The sequence below is a fragment of the Penicillium cosmopolitanum genome (genome assembly GCF_028827165.1).
Source record: "Penicillium cosmopolitanum strain IBT 29677 chromosome Unknown utg000003l:1.0-3747932.0:1.0-3751027.0, whole genome shotgun sequence".
Classification (NCBI taxonomy): domain Eukaryota; kingdom Fungi; phylum Ascomycota; class Eurotiomycetes; order Eurotiales; family Aspergillaceae; genus Penicillium; species Penicillium cosmopolitanum.
Genome location: NW_026622673.1, coordinates 1225802 through 1240830, shown reverse-complemented (window position 1 = coordinate 1240830; position 15029 = coordinate 1225802). Strand labels below are relative to the sequence as shown.

The 15029-nt window shown below is 48.2% G+C and overlaps 5 protein-coding genes across 5 annotated transcripts; 1 reads left to right on the top strand and 4 right to left on the bottom strand.

Moving 5' to 3' along the window:
• Window positions 1–22: 22 nt before the first annotated feature.
• N7509_000514 (zinc finger CCHC domain-containing protein) lies at window positions 23–1006 on the bottom strand (the record flags this gene model as incomplete). Its single annotated transcript, XM_056625151.1, has 2 exons — window positions 23–477; window positions 781–1006. 2 exons carry the CDS (start codon window positions 1004–1006, stop codon window positions 23–25), a joined length of 681 nt encoding a protein of 226 aa, XP_056493733.1.
• A 245-nt stretch (window positions 1007–1251) lies between these two features.
• On the bottom strand, window positions 1252–1629 carry N7509_000513 (uncharacterized protein; the record flags this gene model as incomplete). The annotated part of the gene is made up of 1 exon (XM_056625150.1): window positions 1252–1629. One exon carries the CDS (start codon window positions 1627–1629, stop codon window positions 1252–1254), a length of 378 nt encoding a protein of 125 aa, XP_056493732.1.
• Window positions 1630–5283: 3654 nt separating this feature from the next.
• On the top strand, window positions 5284–6460 carry N7509_000512 (uncharacterized protein; the record flags this gene model as incomplete). The annotated part of the gene is made up of 3 exons (XM_056625149.1): window positions 5284–5590; window positions 5704–6174; window positions 6237–6460. 3 exons carry the CDS (start codon window positions 5284–5286, stop codon window positions 6458–6460), a joined length of 1002 nt encoding a protein of 333 aa, XP_056493731.1.
• A 1095-nt stretch (window positions 6461–7555) lies between these two features.
• On the bottom strand, window positions 7556–7897 carry N7509_000511 (kinesin light chain; the record flags this gene model as incomplete). Its single annotated transcript, XM_056625148.1, has 1 exon — window positions 7556–7897. One exon carries the CDS (start codon window positions 7895–7897, stop codon window positions 7556–7558), a length of 342 nt encoding a protein of 113 aa, XP_056493730.1.
• Window positions 7898–9386: 1489 nt separating this feature from the next.
• Window positions 9387–12145, bottom strand: N7509_000510 (CHAT domain-containing protein; the record flags this gene model as incomplete). Its single annotated transcript, XM_056625147.1, has 2 exons — window positions 9387–11679; window positions 11760–12145. 2 exons carry the CDS (start codon window positions 12143–12145, stop codon window positions 9387–9389), a joined length of 2679 nt encoding a protein of 892 aa, XP_056493729.1.
• Between the last annotated feature and the right edge of the window lie 2884 nt (window positions 12146–15029).

Genomic DNA, 15029 nt, shown 5'->3' with positions numbered 1-15029 from the left:
GAGATGGAGACTTGCCCCAGGCCTAGTCTTTTGCCGGCTGTTCAGCTTCCATCTCGACGAGACGGGGATCCGGTGCAGCGGCTGCAGCAGCAGGCGTATTTCCAGCAGCAGCAACAGCGGGGGTCTTCTTTTCAGGGCAGTCCTTGGCCATATGGCCCTTTCCTCGGCAGTAGAAGCATTGGCCATTCTTGAGAAGGGCTGCACGCTCTGCAGCATCCATCTGAGGGCGGGGGGTGCCCAGGGCAGTACCAGAGCCGGGGCTCTTGGTCTTGTCCTTATCCTTGTCTATTCCTCCTCGGCCGCCACCGCTGCCTCTCGCAGGCGGGGGGTTATCCTTGAAATTAATGTTCATCTGAGTCGCGGTGTCCTGGCATCGGCGTACTAACTCTTGAAGAGTAAGACTTGGATCGATCATGTACTGGGTCACACGATCTTGGAGTCGCCAGACAAGCTTGCGATAGAGTCCTCGCTTGCGGTCTTCAACAGGGATCTCACCTTCCTCAGCAAGACGAGAGTACTCTGCGATAAAGTCTGCAAACTCCTCTTTCGGTTTCTGTTTCAGCTGTTCGCTGTAACACTCTGGGTCAGGCCTGCTCCCCTTTTGGGCCTAGTGCGATCCTTGCAGCCTATCTGCGAGGCCTCACCTACTGTTTTTATCTCTTCTCCACACTTAGTATCGCGTATTCAATGCACTTGTTTCTCGCAATAGGCCTCTATTACATTCGTATTCCTGTCGTGCGTTCTCCTTGCGATTCGGGTCCTCAAAGATCTCTGCCAGACGCTCCAGCATATCCTCTGCATCAGTATAGCGATTGGTCGATGTTCGGTGGAGACGGGGTCCAATGTGCTTCAGAGCGCGTCCTTCACGTCGAGTCGAAACGTAGTGAATTCGATGGTGTGCGGTTGGGAACCAGTCTGCGTTCTGGGCGAGTTTGAACTCAATACCAGTCTGCCAGTTTTCCCATCGAACTTCCTTGCCATCCGAGAGCATCGGGGGATCCGGCATCTTGGGTGATCGCTTCTGGTTTCCCTTGATCGTAGGGGAGTGGGACATCTCCAGCAGTGGTTGTGTGAGTACGGGCTCGGTTAGCTTCGACTAGGTTAACTGCCAGTTCATCACGTTTAGTTCGGAGCCGTCGGATAACACGTTCATTCTCAGCGACTACCTTCTCAGACACGGTCAATTTGGTAATCAGTCAAACCTCGTCAGCTCGGAGGTCGTTGAGGGTCTGTTGAAGATGTTCAGCCTTCTCATCGGCAGCTCGGATACGATCTCCAGCTTCCTCGTCTTGCTCCTCGAGGTCTTTGCGGGCTCGTTCCAGGTCTTAGACTAGCTTCGTCTTGGGCTCTGGCCAGCTCCTCTTGGTTAGCGGCCATCTCTTCCTGGTATTTCTTGTGATCTCTGTTCCAGAATTCAAACTTATCGAGGATAGCGTCGTATGTGAAATTGGGGTCGTCCTTTACCCAGGTCGCGAGGTCTCTCGCGTTGTGGATCTTGTGGACCTTCTTTTCATCTTTCTTGTCGTAGAAGACTAGCTGTGGTCGCGATCCACGCGTCACAGGTCGTGTAGGTTCATTCGAGGGACCGGCTTCAGGCTTGGCCACAGGTTCTTCTCCAGTTTGAGACATCTCGTCAGTTCAGGAGGTTCAGTTAGTTCGGGGGTTCAAGGTAGGGATGCCCACGGTACGATATCGCAGGATTTTTGGCATATCGTTATCGTTATCGTACCGTCCATTTTTTGGCATATCGTATCGTATATCGTAACAATTTTTCTAGCACCCAGCGATACGATATACGATAATTATCATTATAATTATAGTGTGACGATACGATAAACGGTACGATATAACGACATCGCACGATACAACGATATTGTTATGTAGTACTAGGGCCTATATACCAGCCACAGTGGCGTTGGCTACAGTCGCCTGTCGGCGACGGTCACCACCACAAGGGCCATCCAACATCGCTACGACGCGCTGAATCGCTCGAATCTGCAATAAAAAAATAAACCAACCTCTGTTTTCTACCTAGGACTAGCTCCGACGACCTCCTATAACCTCCACATCCCCCCTATGCCTACAAAGTATCGTCCATCAACATCAACATTCGAATTGTATCCCCGTTTAATCTACCTCGTCGGATTTTCAAAAGATCACGTCTGTAAACGCTTTAATTTTTAAAATTGCAGGTAGTAGGAAATCGAATGCTTATTATGGTATGAATTTTTCCCCCTTGTCATATAAATTTGTATGGTAAGTATAAGAAAAATATATTGCATGTACACGATGGCTCCTACCACCAGATATATATTTATCATGGAGGTGTGTGGTGCCGCAAACTGAGGCCTCTCATTGGCCAGCGCCCGAGGGCTCATATGACCAAGGTCCCGTGACTAAGCTTGGCATTAACGTAACGATAATATCGTAATGCAGGATTCGTATCGTTATCGTATCGTCAGAACAACGATATTGACGGTACGATAGGCGATAATTATCGTAAAAACATTGAAAGAACGGTACGATACGCGATATCGTATCGCAAAATTTTTTCCTCTGCGGTACGATAGCGATAACGATAAAAACGGTACGATATCGTCAAAAAGCGATATCGTGTGCATTCCTAGTTCAAGGTGTTCTCGCTGTCAGCGGTGCTTTTAGAAAGGCACACTTGCTCAGACGAGAGAAAAGGGTATGGTTGAGGTGAGAGATGAGTCCTGCTGTCGGTTACGACACGTCGGAACGCGTCGAAATGGCCCAGTCAGGACGAAAAAGGGTTGATATGATGAAAAGACACTTAGTGTCATGTAATAGGGGCCTATTGCGAGAAACAAGTGCATTGAATACGCGATACTACGTGTGAAGAAGAGATGAAAACAGTAGGTGAGGCCTCGCAGATAGGCTGCAAGGATCGCACTAGGCCCAAAAGGGGAGCAGGCCTGACCCAGAGTGTTACAGATGGTCGTATTCGATCACATCTCGAGGCCCTCTTGGCATCGTCGTCGGATGATGTCAAACCATACCGGCATCAACTTGAAGCCTTTCTTGATAAATTAGAACAGTTTAAAAAACTTACCCTATGGGTTGCTCAGTATGATCTCAACAAACTGAACGTTCTCATCGATGAGGACTGCAAAGTTACCGGCTTAATTCAAGACTGGTGACGCGCGCTGCCGCACACTGGAAGCCCTGAAACGAGTAAAAAAACCCCTCCACTTCGTAGTCGTTTCAGGGCGTTCATCAAAAGCAAAAGGCAGGCAAAGGCACGTGAGGGCAGAACATCACGTGTATTTGCCAATAAACAAGCCAATCAGAGCGAGGCTTGGCGCGAAATTTGGCTGGTTTTAGTCGGCCTCGCAGCTCCCCGCGGTCGGCTGCTACTCGTTCCTCCTGTCGACAGCAAAAGGTGTCGCATATCACGGGGAGATACATTGAGGACTCCGCAAAGGAAATAACACGGACTCTTTCGTGCAACGGTTTTGTTACACTTCCCTGCTGGTTTAGCCTAGTCATGTAGCTGCGTTCTGCTAGTATTGATAGTCATATTTGACATTATAAAGACGCTGGGAATTACTTGAAGTTTCATATCAGTAGTGTTTGGGGTTATCTCAAATCAGGAGAATATCTCATATTGTAGTCAATAGCTATGTGATAAGTCTTCAAACAGAAGAATTCGCATCCCCTTCGCAGTAATTTCTCACTGAGCGTCGATCTTTCTTCGATTTGTTCCTGCATTTGCAAAGGGCACTAGAATTGCGAGCACTGATTTATCCCTTCACTTCTTAATATTCGGAAGCTTTCGTGGAACCCAGTGCTCTTCTGTCCATCTCTCAACCCCAGCATCCCTCAACTCTTGCTCGGCCAATTGATATTTTGTTTGCCCATGACGCCCCTCCTTGTGTTTGAAGTCCTGCTCCGTCTCAGCATTCGTCCAGAAGTAGAATATCACACACGTCTTCGGTTTTTCCCTATCATCTGCTTTTGGTTTATCCCAGAGTCCTATAGGCTTCCTGTCTGCATGTGCAAGCGTCATATACCTGCGTAAGTTAGGCATAACAGCGACATTAGATTCGAGGGCCTTGACTCTAGGCGCCTCGTGGCGTTGCTCCAGGTCTATTGAAGCTGAGAAGTGCGCACATATAAAAGAGATACGATAGCTTGGGCTCCTCAACCACGGGGTTGGAAGGTTATAATCAAACTCATAGACCTCTGGTGGAATCGCTGAGTATCGACATAATGCTGACAAGTAGGTCTCGTGTGATGATGAGGCTCTGAATTGATTCAATTCCTCTTGGGATGTCCACACTGGAGAATTTAGTATCTTCGTCACTCGTTAAGGGAAGGTATATTACATGTGATCAGAAGAACATCATTTAAATGTTCCTCGATTCGGCCCCATTTAGAAATATGATGCCCGGGACAATCTTGCAGGTTTCGTGCGAAATCTCCCCAGTATTCGTCCTCTAGACTTGCGGTCTCAGGCACGTAAAATTTGGTAAATACCATCAGCTGCGGAGGTGGCATAGCTGCTTATGATAAATAAAACGATAACTTCGGGATATTAAACGTAGTATATGGAAATGGTTCGTGCAAGTGAAAAGTTCAGCGCGCAAATAAACAAGAGAGAGCGCAAGTGAAAAAGGAAAGCGACGTCAGGCCTTCGGGCCGGGGTGGAGGGGGTTGGGGGCCGGGGGGGCGGGGCCGGGGGGCTGGGGGTCAATGCACCCGTGGCGTTCAGCTTTCGCATTCTTACAAAGTACATACCCTAGTACAATGCACTTTAATCAGCGTTCTGATTTACGCAGATGAGACAAAAACAAGCGGCTGTTAGTCTCAATGATTCTATAAGGTTCTGGTTGAAGTTCATCTGGAACTGATCTATTCCTGAAATTCTTTCCGGAGATATGTCGATTTCTCCCTAATTTGAAGTCCTTCAAACACGACTTGGAATATTCAGCCACTGCACCAGTAGCAATGTTTTGCAGTACAGATAATCGTCGGTCACAATCTAACTCGAAACGCGTGATTCTTCATGGCTTCTCCAACTTGAATTCGTCCACATCAAACCTGGCTCAACAATCTACCCCTGAAATACATAGCCCCGAGCAGGACTAGTAGACTCTCTATAATTAGATGAATGCTATAAATCAATGCGGTTCACAAGAAATTTGGGGCCGCCCCCCAATGTGCCACTCCATTTTCTAATAAAAAGGTCATTCTCTCTCACTTCCCCGAGATTAGACGGAAATCACGACAAATATTTCTGCTCGGGATCGGAGAACTATGTCATCGATCACCGTGAAGATTTTGGCCTTCTGGCTTTTTTACATCCCCTTTGCCTTTTCAGCCGAGATCGGTGATGTGTTTAATGTGAAACAAGGATCCGAGAATGGCGGTTGTGACTCTCACTTATCGGTCCTTACGCAATGGTGGACGGAATCTCAAGCCATGGCCTCCGCCGGTATTTCTGCGTTTGATGACGCGAAGGGTAACGCTGATGAAACAAAAACAAAGAACGCGAAACATGCTCTTGAGAAATACTTGGGTATTAACGATGATACGGACGATGCGGACGTGGATGATATCAAATGTAAGATATCAAGCCATCTCTTACTAACCTTTGACCATCTTCAAGCCAAGTGTTTCATTACTCTGCCTGAGATGTACCATCTTCCGGATTTTGGCTAACAATAAATACTATAGTACTTCTCGAGGAAGTTCAATGGTTCATGGCCAAGAAATCCCCTGATTCAAAAGATACGCCGTGGTTGTTTTGCGACAGCTCCTGGCTGGAACCGAAACCTAGGACACTTAGAATTGAAGAGTGTGGTGAAGAGGTGGAGATTCAAGACTCCCAGCAATACGGATCGCAATTGCAAGAAGCAGGTTCGGTGCCATACTGGTCTTCAGACCTGAAGGAATATATCATAGGTCATGCCTATGGAGAAGGAGGTTTATGCGGTGCTTCGGGCGAACTGGGTGTGACCCAAGGTACCACGGCGTCAAGAACCGTCACACTATGTCCGAGGGCCTTCACAAGAACCGACGTACAAACAGATTTCGGTGTCGACGCTCAAGGCAAAAAGCTTAGCGACGTGCTCTCTAAAAGTGCGACCTTGTTCCATGAGTTATTCCATCTGGTCATTGGCAACGACGACACTATAGATGCGACCTGTAAGTCCACTAGTACTCTGTGATGCAAGTTAAATCTGAGACATAGCTGACCCGCTTAACAGATAAGCTTGGCACTATTTTTAAGAGTGTTGCAAAGGGTTACGCAGTACCTGCTAAATCTGAATGGGACGGTCAAGCAAATGCTTTGAAAAACTCTGATCGCAAGACCAATGCTCAGTTGGTTCGCACGAATCCTGAGACTTGGGTGTTCTTCTGCGCCGATTACTGGTATACTCTCCACAAGAACTTATATTGGGATACCACGGGAGTATCCAAGACAGCTTAGAGATATCACTTGGTTTGGATCTGGAAATTGGAGACAAACTTGTCCGGGTCGAGCTGGGTTTGTCTGCAGTGTAATTATGCTATCAAATTTATCTCCAAGCGCAGTGTCAATAATCATAGCTGAAGACCCTTTCACTATTAAGCTCAGAATATTCTTTTCACAATGGCAAACCGGACCTTTCTCACAGAATTTGGTCGTAGTATGCCCATTGGCAGCCATATATTGACTAACTCTAGAATCAAGGTGGTTCAAACTTTGGAAGGTCACGGTGTTATAGAAGAAACTACCTAGTGTAAGATGGGAATGCTCGTAGGCTATCTGCGTTGGCAGACGGGTCGATCGCGAAGAGACAACACCACCACACTCGCAGAGTGCAGGAAGACGATAGGCAAAGCGTGACGCTATAGAGGATTGACAGAACGAATAATAGAACCTTTCATAAGCAGTATGCCGATACCGCGACCTCAGCAACCTCAGCAGAGTATTTTCATAAGGGGGAACATAGTTGTTGTTATTGATACTATCAAACGAACGCTACTTAATCTCACGAAACAAAACGCTAGCCTTGTTGCTAAGGCCTCAGTCACATGACGCTAGGATGCCGATATTGAGAGCGGAAATCCCCATTACACTGGTTATTTTCATGTAGCTATAAGTTGCTTTCCAATCACAGAAAATCAGTTGGGAGCTCCTGTAACACTCTGGATCAGGCCTGCTTCCCTTTTGGGCCTAGTGCGATCCTTGCAGCCTATCTGCGAGGCCTCACCTACTGTTTTCATCTCTTCTTCACACTTAGTATCGCGTATTCAATGCACTTGTTTCTCGCAATCAGGCCTCTATTACAGTGTACAAGTTAGGCCAGAAGCTGATAAGCTGCAGTCATGGACGAGACAAGCGAAGAGTTACTCTCTCTACTAGGGGGGCCTTCCACTTGCGCTGGCACAGGCTGCCTCGTATCTCCGCGAGACTGGACTGGATGATTAAGAAAGTTGGCAAGGTGGTCCCTATAGTCTGCCGTACAAGCCCACTTTTGACCCTTGCCATGCTGATCGAGGGGCTGAAACTCCTATTGTGCGACCCTTGCAGATGCCAATTTTAAATGGGCATTGTAGTCGTGTGTGTGTTGTGGTCCCGGTAATACACCCGGCCGCTAAAGGTGGTCCGCCGCTCCCACCCGCTAGGAAGATTCACTCTGTCATCTTTGTTGACCCGTGAGAACCTTAAAACCTGTTGCACTTTTTGGAACATCCTCTCCGCATCCTTCAACTTGCCCTGACCACTATAGAGACGCCCGAGGTTGTTGAGCGCCGGGATAGCAGACGGGTGATTTGAACCAAGCGCCTTCTCGAAGCCTGCTAATGCTCGCTCGTACATTTTCTCCGCCTCATTCCACTTATTCTGATCATAAAAGACACGCCCAAGGTTATTGACTGCCATAAGCGTGGACGGATGATCCAGACCGAGTGTCTTTTCATAGCCTTCTAGTGCTCGCCGGTGCGTCATCTCCGCATCTTTTCGCTTGCCCTGCGCGTTGTATAGAATACAGTATAGTGTGACGAACCGGTGTTGTCGGAGTCACGTGCCCGATCACGTGACCACAACCGTCTGTTCCATCTGTACCATAACAATCGCGCGAGAGCTTACCTCTCTTTCCTTTCTTCAGCTTTATTACTTTTCGTCAATACTACATGAATTCTGTTCATACCGAGTCCTTACAGTGGGGAGGGTGCGCAGTGCTTCGGAATTAACGAGCTTCTCGATATTTGTCGCTGCCAAGAGCGAGCTACATACAAAGAAGATATACAGACTAAGAATAACTAGGATCCCTGATGCAATACGATAAGACGGTTCCTTGAACATCAGCCCCAATAAGTCTACTGCTGTCGGAAAAATTAGGCGTGGTAGTTGAGTATTACTACTTTACAATTTTCCACTCCATGGGGTCTTTCAAGCCTCTAGTTTAAACAAGGAAATAAGCAACGCACTTTCACAGAGGGCGTCCAGTATAATCGGGATTCGCACAAGGCCTTTCATTAGTTGATGCTTTTGGAGAAATAACTGAACCTGGTCGGCCTTTTTCGAGTCGGCTTCCCGCGGTTCTTGACTGGTGAAGGCTACCTTGACGTAACCCCTTACTTGATCCGGATAAAATCCGATGGTTTCGAGTTCAAGGTCGAAAGTACCTGTGAGCCAATATGGAAGCGATCCATGTGGGCGGGATGTGATAATGACGTTGGGTAGTTGGAACAGAGACTGGAGGAGAGGGAACACGTTGTGGCCTTTATCTAATTCCCCCAAGAAACCTCATCCAGGCAGGCCATGGAGGATAAAGAGAGTTCGATGATACTCGGTGGCATCCAATGCAACCCACTGTTCATGGGCAAGGACCTTGCCTATCGGGTTCTGGGAGAGATATACTTGTAAAAATAGATCTTCAAGGTTGTATCCCTCCTTAGGCTAGAGATTCTCTTCAGGTCCCATAAGGGCACCCAAAGTGTGCGGTCGAACAAGAGTTTTCACACGCTACAATGGATAAAGTCGTGGATAATCTTTTTACACAAAGTCGTCTTCCCAACTCCGGCGCGACTTCGGATTAAGATCCTCTTTGGCTGACTTCCACAAACTCAACGCGAATCACCTCTCGCATCCTCCGACGAAGAGTACGGGCGACAATCGCTGCTTCGACGTTCACGTTTACTCCTACTTATCTTGCTAACAGATTCTTCATCATCAGAGCTTAGCTGTTCAGGAGGGGTTTGACGTTGATTGGACAGACGCTACACACTCTAATTCCGCACCTGTACTCGTCGACTAGTTGTCAAAAATTACCAAGATACAATCTTTGTCTGACACAAATTTTAGGCTCGAAATGCTTCAAGAGTTCCCAGCACTGGCTTTTAATCCAGAATAAGCCATAGCTTCGGTATCAGGTGTCGTAGTGAACATAAGGGACCCAGAGTAACCGCTTCCGCTCCGGAACTAACAACCCGCCGTCCCTTGCTGAACTTGAAAGCCCTGATCTCCCGTGCCCAGTATCTGTCTCGCTGTCGATCCACTGGTCTCGAAGCAGTCTGGTAGCGTAGTGAAGTCCGCCGCTCACAGATTCATCCCTGACTCCCTCACTGTGCAAAACCTCATACGTCATTCGAGCCATGTCTACAGACAATCGGTCATCGACACTCCACAGCGTCCCTATCACGTGACGGAACCCGGCCAGCTCGAACGCACTGGCCAGATGGATGCTTTCGTCGACAGACGTCTCATCCAGGGTCTGACCTGTCCCGCACGCCGAGAGGTAGGCAAGGAATGGCGGATTTGAGGCGAGGTTGGTCTCCAAGAGTCTCGCCACCGTGAACGGCTCTCGATCCCAATCCTCGAGGAGCAATTGGCTATGGAGTGGTTCTGTGGGATGCGTGCCGCCATGGCCAGCAAAGTGGAAGATCCAGCAAGTCTCTAAGGCTAATGAGACGCTATTCTTGTGCGGTCGAGGCTGGGTATGCTGCAGTCCCATTGACCTACAGGTGGCTAGCACGGCATTGACCTCGTCACCTGCAAACTCAAGCAGTTGCTGTCCCGGCGTGTGTGGCATGGCAACGACGACGACATTGTGGGGTTTCCCGCCTGCTAGTGCTTGCGCTCCCCGTCGACGACTGTTTATGATTGCCTTGACGGACGAGCCGTAGGACGAGATAACTCGATCGAGCGCAGTTTCGCCGCTGCGCCTGAGATGATGTCCAGCTGCGTGGAGAGGAAATCGAGTCAGGTTTCCAGTTGGAACCCACCATATATGCGGCCACTGACTGCCTGACGGAGGCTCAGTAAAGCCCAAATCATCGAGGATTAGACGGACGATATCATCCCAGAGCCATTCGAGTGTCTCTAGAGACTGAAGATTCCCGACGACCCGGTCATTAATGGTCTCTTGGGAGAGATGTGGCAGCTCTAGCAACCGAATTCCAGACTGCGTAATGATTACAGCATCGCAACGAAACGAGCTCACGTTCAGGATGACAATCGGCCCGTATAATGCAGCCTTTAACATGTCGGCTTCAGATGGGGAAAGAAGGAATCGCTCAAACCCGGGCTGCGACCGGAGATGGAGCCCAGCCTCTTGTCGCTGCTTTCCTTCTGTCTCTGTAGCCATAATGGGCTGCTCTGCTATAGCAAGAAAAGTTGGCGAAGATGGCGTGTCCAGCTTATCCTGGAGGTCGATAAAGGAGCGCGCCATCTCAGGATGGCCCTTTTCGAGAGCGGAAACCTCAGACCGCTCGAAAAACGCGCTTGCTATAACACCGCGGCCGGTCTCGAGTAGTTCGATAGCAACGACTGGGCCGTGAAGAAAATGGAGAGCAATAGCGGCGGCGTCCGATGACAGTCCAACGGCAGCAGACAGAAGGTGCCGCTTGTCTGCATTTTGCAGAGAACGAGTCACTATTAAGGGAATCAAGTCGATTGTCGTCCTGGCAATCGAATATGCTTGTTGGTCTTGAAGGATGCCTGGAGAGGACAGAAAACGACGGCCAGCTACGACACGCTCGCTAATAATGGCCGTGGTCTGATGTACGACGTCAATGAAACATCGCTTGGCTTCCTCGAGATCTGCTATCACTCCAGTCCGGGAGTATCTGTTGCATAGGCTATTTCCGAGGTTTGTAAACCGTATAGCCCGGTCCGGACAGCCTGGCGGGGTGGCGTCAATAGCTTGTCGTGTTATGCTAACCGCTTCCTCGAGGTCTGCTATTGCTCTAGTCCGAGAGGATCTGTAGCCCGTAAAGGCTCCTAGATGGCTTAAATATCTAGCACGGTCCGGATGGTCTGGCGGGGTGGCGTTAGTAGCTTGTCGTGCTATGCTAATAGCTTCCTCCAGGTCTGCTATTGCTCCTATCCGGGAGTATCTGTTGTGGAGACCATTTCCAAGATTGCTTAATATACGAGCCTGGTAGGGGCGGTCTGGCGGGGTAGCGTCAACAACTTGTCGTGCTATGCTAATAGCTTCCTCGAGGTCTGCTATTGCTCTTGTCCGGGAGTATCTGTCGCCGAGACAACTTCCGAGACGGCTTAACTGTCCAGCTCGGTCCGGATGGTCTGACGGGGTAGCATTAATAGCTTGACGTGCTATGCTAAGAGCTTCCTCGAGGTCTGCTATTGCTCCTGTCCGGGAGTAGCTGTCGCCGGACAAATTCCGAGATTGCTTAACCGTCCAGCCCGGTCCGGATGGTCTGGTGGAGTAGCGTTAACAGCTTGTCGTCCCATATTAATAGCTTCCTCGAGGTCTCCGATTGCTCCAGTCTGGGAGTACCTGTCGCCCAGTCGAAATCCAAGGTTGTTCAACACTATTGGCCGTTGCGGATTGTCGGTTGGAGTAGCATCAACGGCCCGTTGTGCGACATTGATAGCGTCCTGGAGATCTGCTATTGCTCCAGTTCGTAGATATTTTTCACCGAGACGAAGTCCGAGATTGTTCAGCAATATTGCTCGGTTCGGATGATCTGGTGGCACAGTGTCGACAGCTTGCTGTGCTAGGTGAGTAGCTTCTTCGAGGTCTGCTAATACTCCGGACCTCGAGTACCTATCGCCTAAAAGAAGCTCGAGATTGTTCAATCGCCAAACCAAACGTGGATGGTCTAGCGCTGTAGCATCGACGGCTTGTCGTGCGACGGAAATAGCTTCCTCGAGGTCTGTCATTTTTCCAGTCTGGGAGTACCGGTCGCTAAGACAAAGTCCTAATTTAGCAACAAACTTGCCCGGTTAAAATCGTCTAGCAGAGTAGAGTTGACAGCCTGTCGAGCTTCCCCAATAGCTTGCTCGAGGCAAGCCATCACTCCCGTGTGTCTGGTGACTGCTTGTCATGCCTCGATCGGCTTCCTGCAGATCTTTTGTCGCTCTGGTTTATCTCTTGTTAAATAAACCGTTGTTGGTTGTGACGCAGTTCGTGGGTGTCTGCCAGTAGCCTTGACTCCTGCAAAGTTGCGCCTCCCAACCCAGAAAATATTCAAATATAAGAAACGAGCGAGTCTCTAGTTCGCTTACTAGTATTGATGTTGTTATTGGTTTGGGGAGGACCACGACGGACAATACATAAAAACATACGTTGGCTCTTAAGGTAGCCTACAAGTGTCGGCAAAATTCATTCTGAGCAGACGAAGAAAACGACGGCCTGCGGCAATGTAACTTCCAGGAAAGCGTCAGCACCGCCCTAGTCCTCCATGGTTGCCGGGTGGGGTAGAACTCAATATGTTAAGATGTTTGCAGGAATAAGGCTTAGAGATTTAACGACTAATTTCTTACGGGTCGAAGAGGTTGTTCTAGACTTCACAACGTTGAGTCCACTGACCATTTTCAATACGCAGCTCCCCCTCTACTCAAGTTTGAGTGATTCCCAGATTTCGCCGATATACCTGAATTCCATCTTCGGTAGGAGGTATTCAAATCAGAAGACCAATGTAGGTTTCCGGGAACGCAAAAGGTCTCTGTGTGCGCCTAGGCTGCGCTATATCAGGTGCTATGAGTAAATCACTTCTATAAAGGGAAAAACTGGCACAGAATTAACCGGTTTCAATTTTTCTGATATAGAGTCGATGGAATAATTTGGCGATTAATACCACTATGCTGCAGATTCTAGGCTGGATCGGGCGTTAGGCATGCAATCATGATGTTTGTATGGACAGTAAATTATGTATATTGAGATCATAGCCTGTGGTCAGCTGAGCTCAATAGATAAGCGATGCGGTCTAGAACGATGCGAACTAAATTAGAGCACGAACAGCCAAAAAGAACGTATGTTCGCAGGCTGAAGGGTCGAAAACTAAGGTTAACCAAACTGTCCCGAACCTTGGCCCCCACAGTGTTATAATGGCAAATTGTAACCTTTACCCCGCCGCTTACCTCACCTAATTCATGATATACTCAGCGGACTCAATTTACTGCCTAGACTTGAATTTGATGGCGTCTACTTTCTGCAGTCAAGTTATCGCACCTCAACCTATTGGGAAATAACAAAGCAATTCCCATAGAACACCTGTTCGTAGTTCGGGACTGCCTCTGATACGTCACCACTTCGCAAGATCAAGGTGTTCCAAGCAACCCCGGTAGTCGCGCCGCTTTCCGACCCACTTGGTAGTAGTTGCCATAGATCTAGACGAGTTAATTGTCAAATATGAACCAAAGAAAGCCTATAGGTCATCATTATCTCGTCATCTCTGCTAAAGTTATCTTTAGGCGTGCGCATTATAAGAGAAAGACGAAGGCACTAGGTCTATCAGTGAGAATAATGTATGACTGTCTAGGAAACTTACCAGTGTTGCTGTCAGGAGGCGATTAAGAATTAATAACACTTCCGATATGAGGCCCAGTAGGGTCATCGCTTCCACCCAGTGTAAAAAATGCCTTTGCAGAAACAGAAGAGCATCTTGTACCATCATATTAGTTAGATCTGTGCATTGCATCATATGATGTGCCCAGTATCTACAAGCGTACTGCAACTCCTGAGGAAGGTAGCGATCAATAGTTGGTTGATCAACCTCTCCACGTTGAGTCCCATCACTTGGTAGTCCACAGATATTTTTCCGCAGTTTTTGACAAGTAAAGAGACATTGTATGGTTAAGCAATGATGCATCTCTGTCTCATTTATCGCAAAGGGAGTTTTTTTGCGCGTTTCTGGATCAAGAAGAAAGTCCCGAAATGACAGGTAGAAGAGCCGCACGGGCGTTGTTCCATTATCTGGCACTCTTAATACCGAGTGTAGTGGGTTTAGTCGAAGGTGAATAAGCCTCTCCGGGATGCCTAGAAGTTTTGAAAGTGAGGCAACTGAGAGTGGACTCTCTAGTGTCACGATGGCACCAATTACTTGCTGGAACTCCGAAATGAGTTTTTCTTTTTGTTTCCCGTTTTGTCTGTTGATAAGACGATCCAGAACTGGAAGATATGTCCCGTCGAGCTTATAATGATCGTTTTGACGTGTAAAAATTTCGGTAAGGCTGTCCCTAGGATCCCAATGAGGTTCCGCAAATATTCGACAGATAGTGGCAGCGAAAATAAATAATGGAACGGATAATTCTACTAGCCGTTGAAAATCTCTGTCACTAGGCCAGTCTGCAGGTAGGAAGCGTTCTGTTCTAATCTCTGCTAGCCGATGATCAAAGAACAGTGATATGTCATGCTCGATCGCCTCTAAAGGGATGTCGTGGAGAACAAGATCCTTATGGTCATCGTTTGCAATTTTCGAAAATCCTAGACGGACCGGTAGATCAGGTCTGCTTGTCAAAAGTACTCGCACACGAAACCCAGTCACATATTGTAGCTGTGGGAGAAGTTGCAGTATAAGCCGAATGTCACCATCTCCCTCACATTCGTCCAGTGCGTTAATCACTATCACTATAGTTTGTATAGGGAAATTGGATAGCTCGAGGCATTGTAGTGGCTGAAGGATGAGTTTTTTGAATTGCTCTTTTATTGTCTTTTCTGCGATGTCCGGGTTACCATGGACAGTTTCCTCGAGGAATGGCTTCAATTGGCGAATACTAATCGCTAGTTGCCCTGCGATTGTTGAAAAAAGCTTTCTGGCATTCC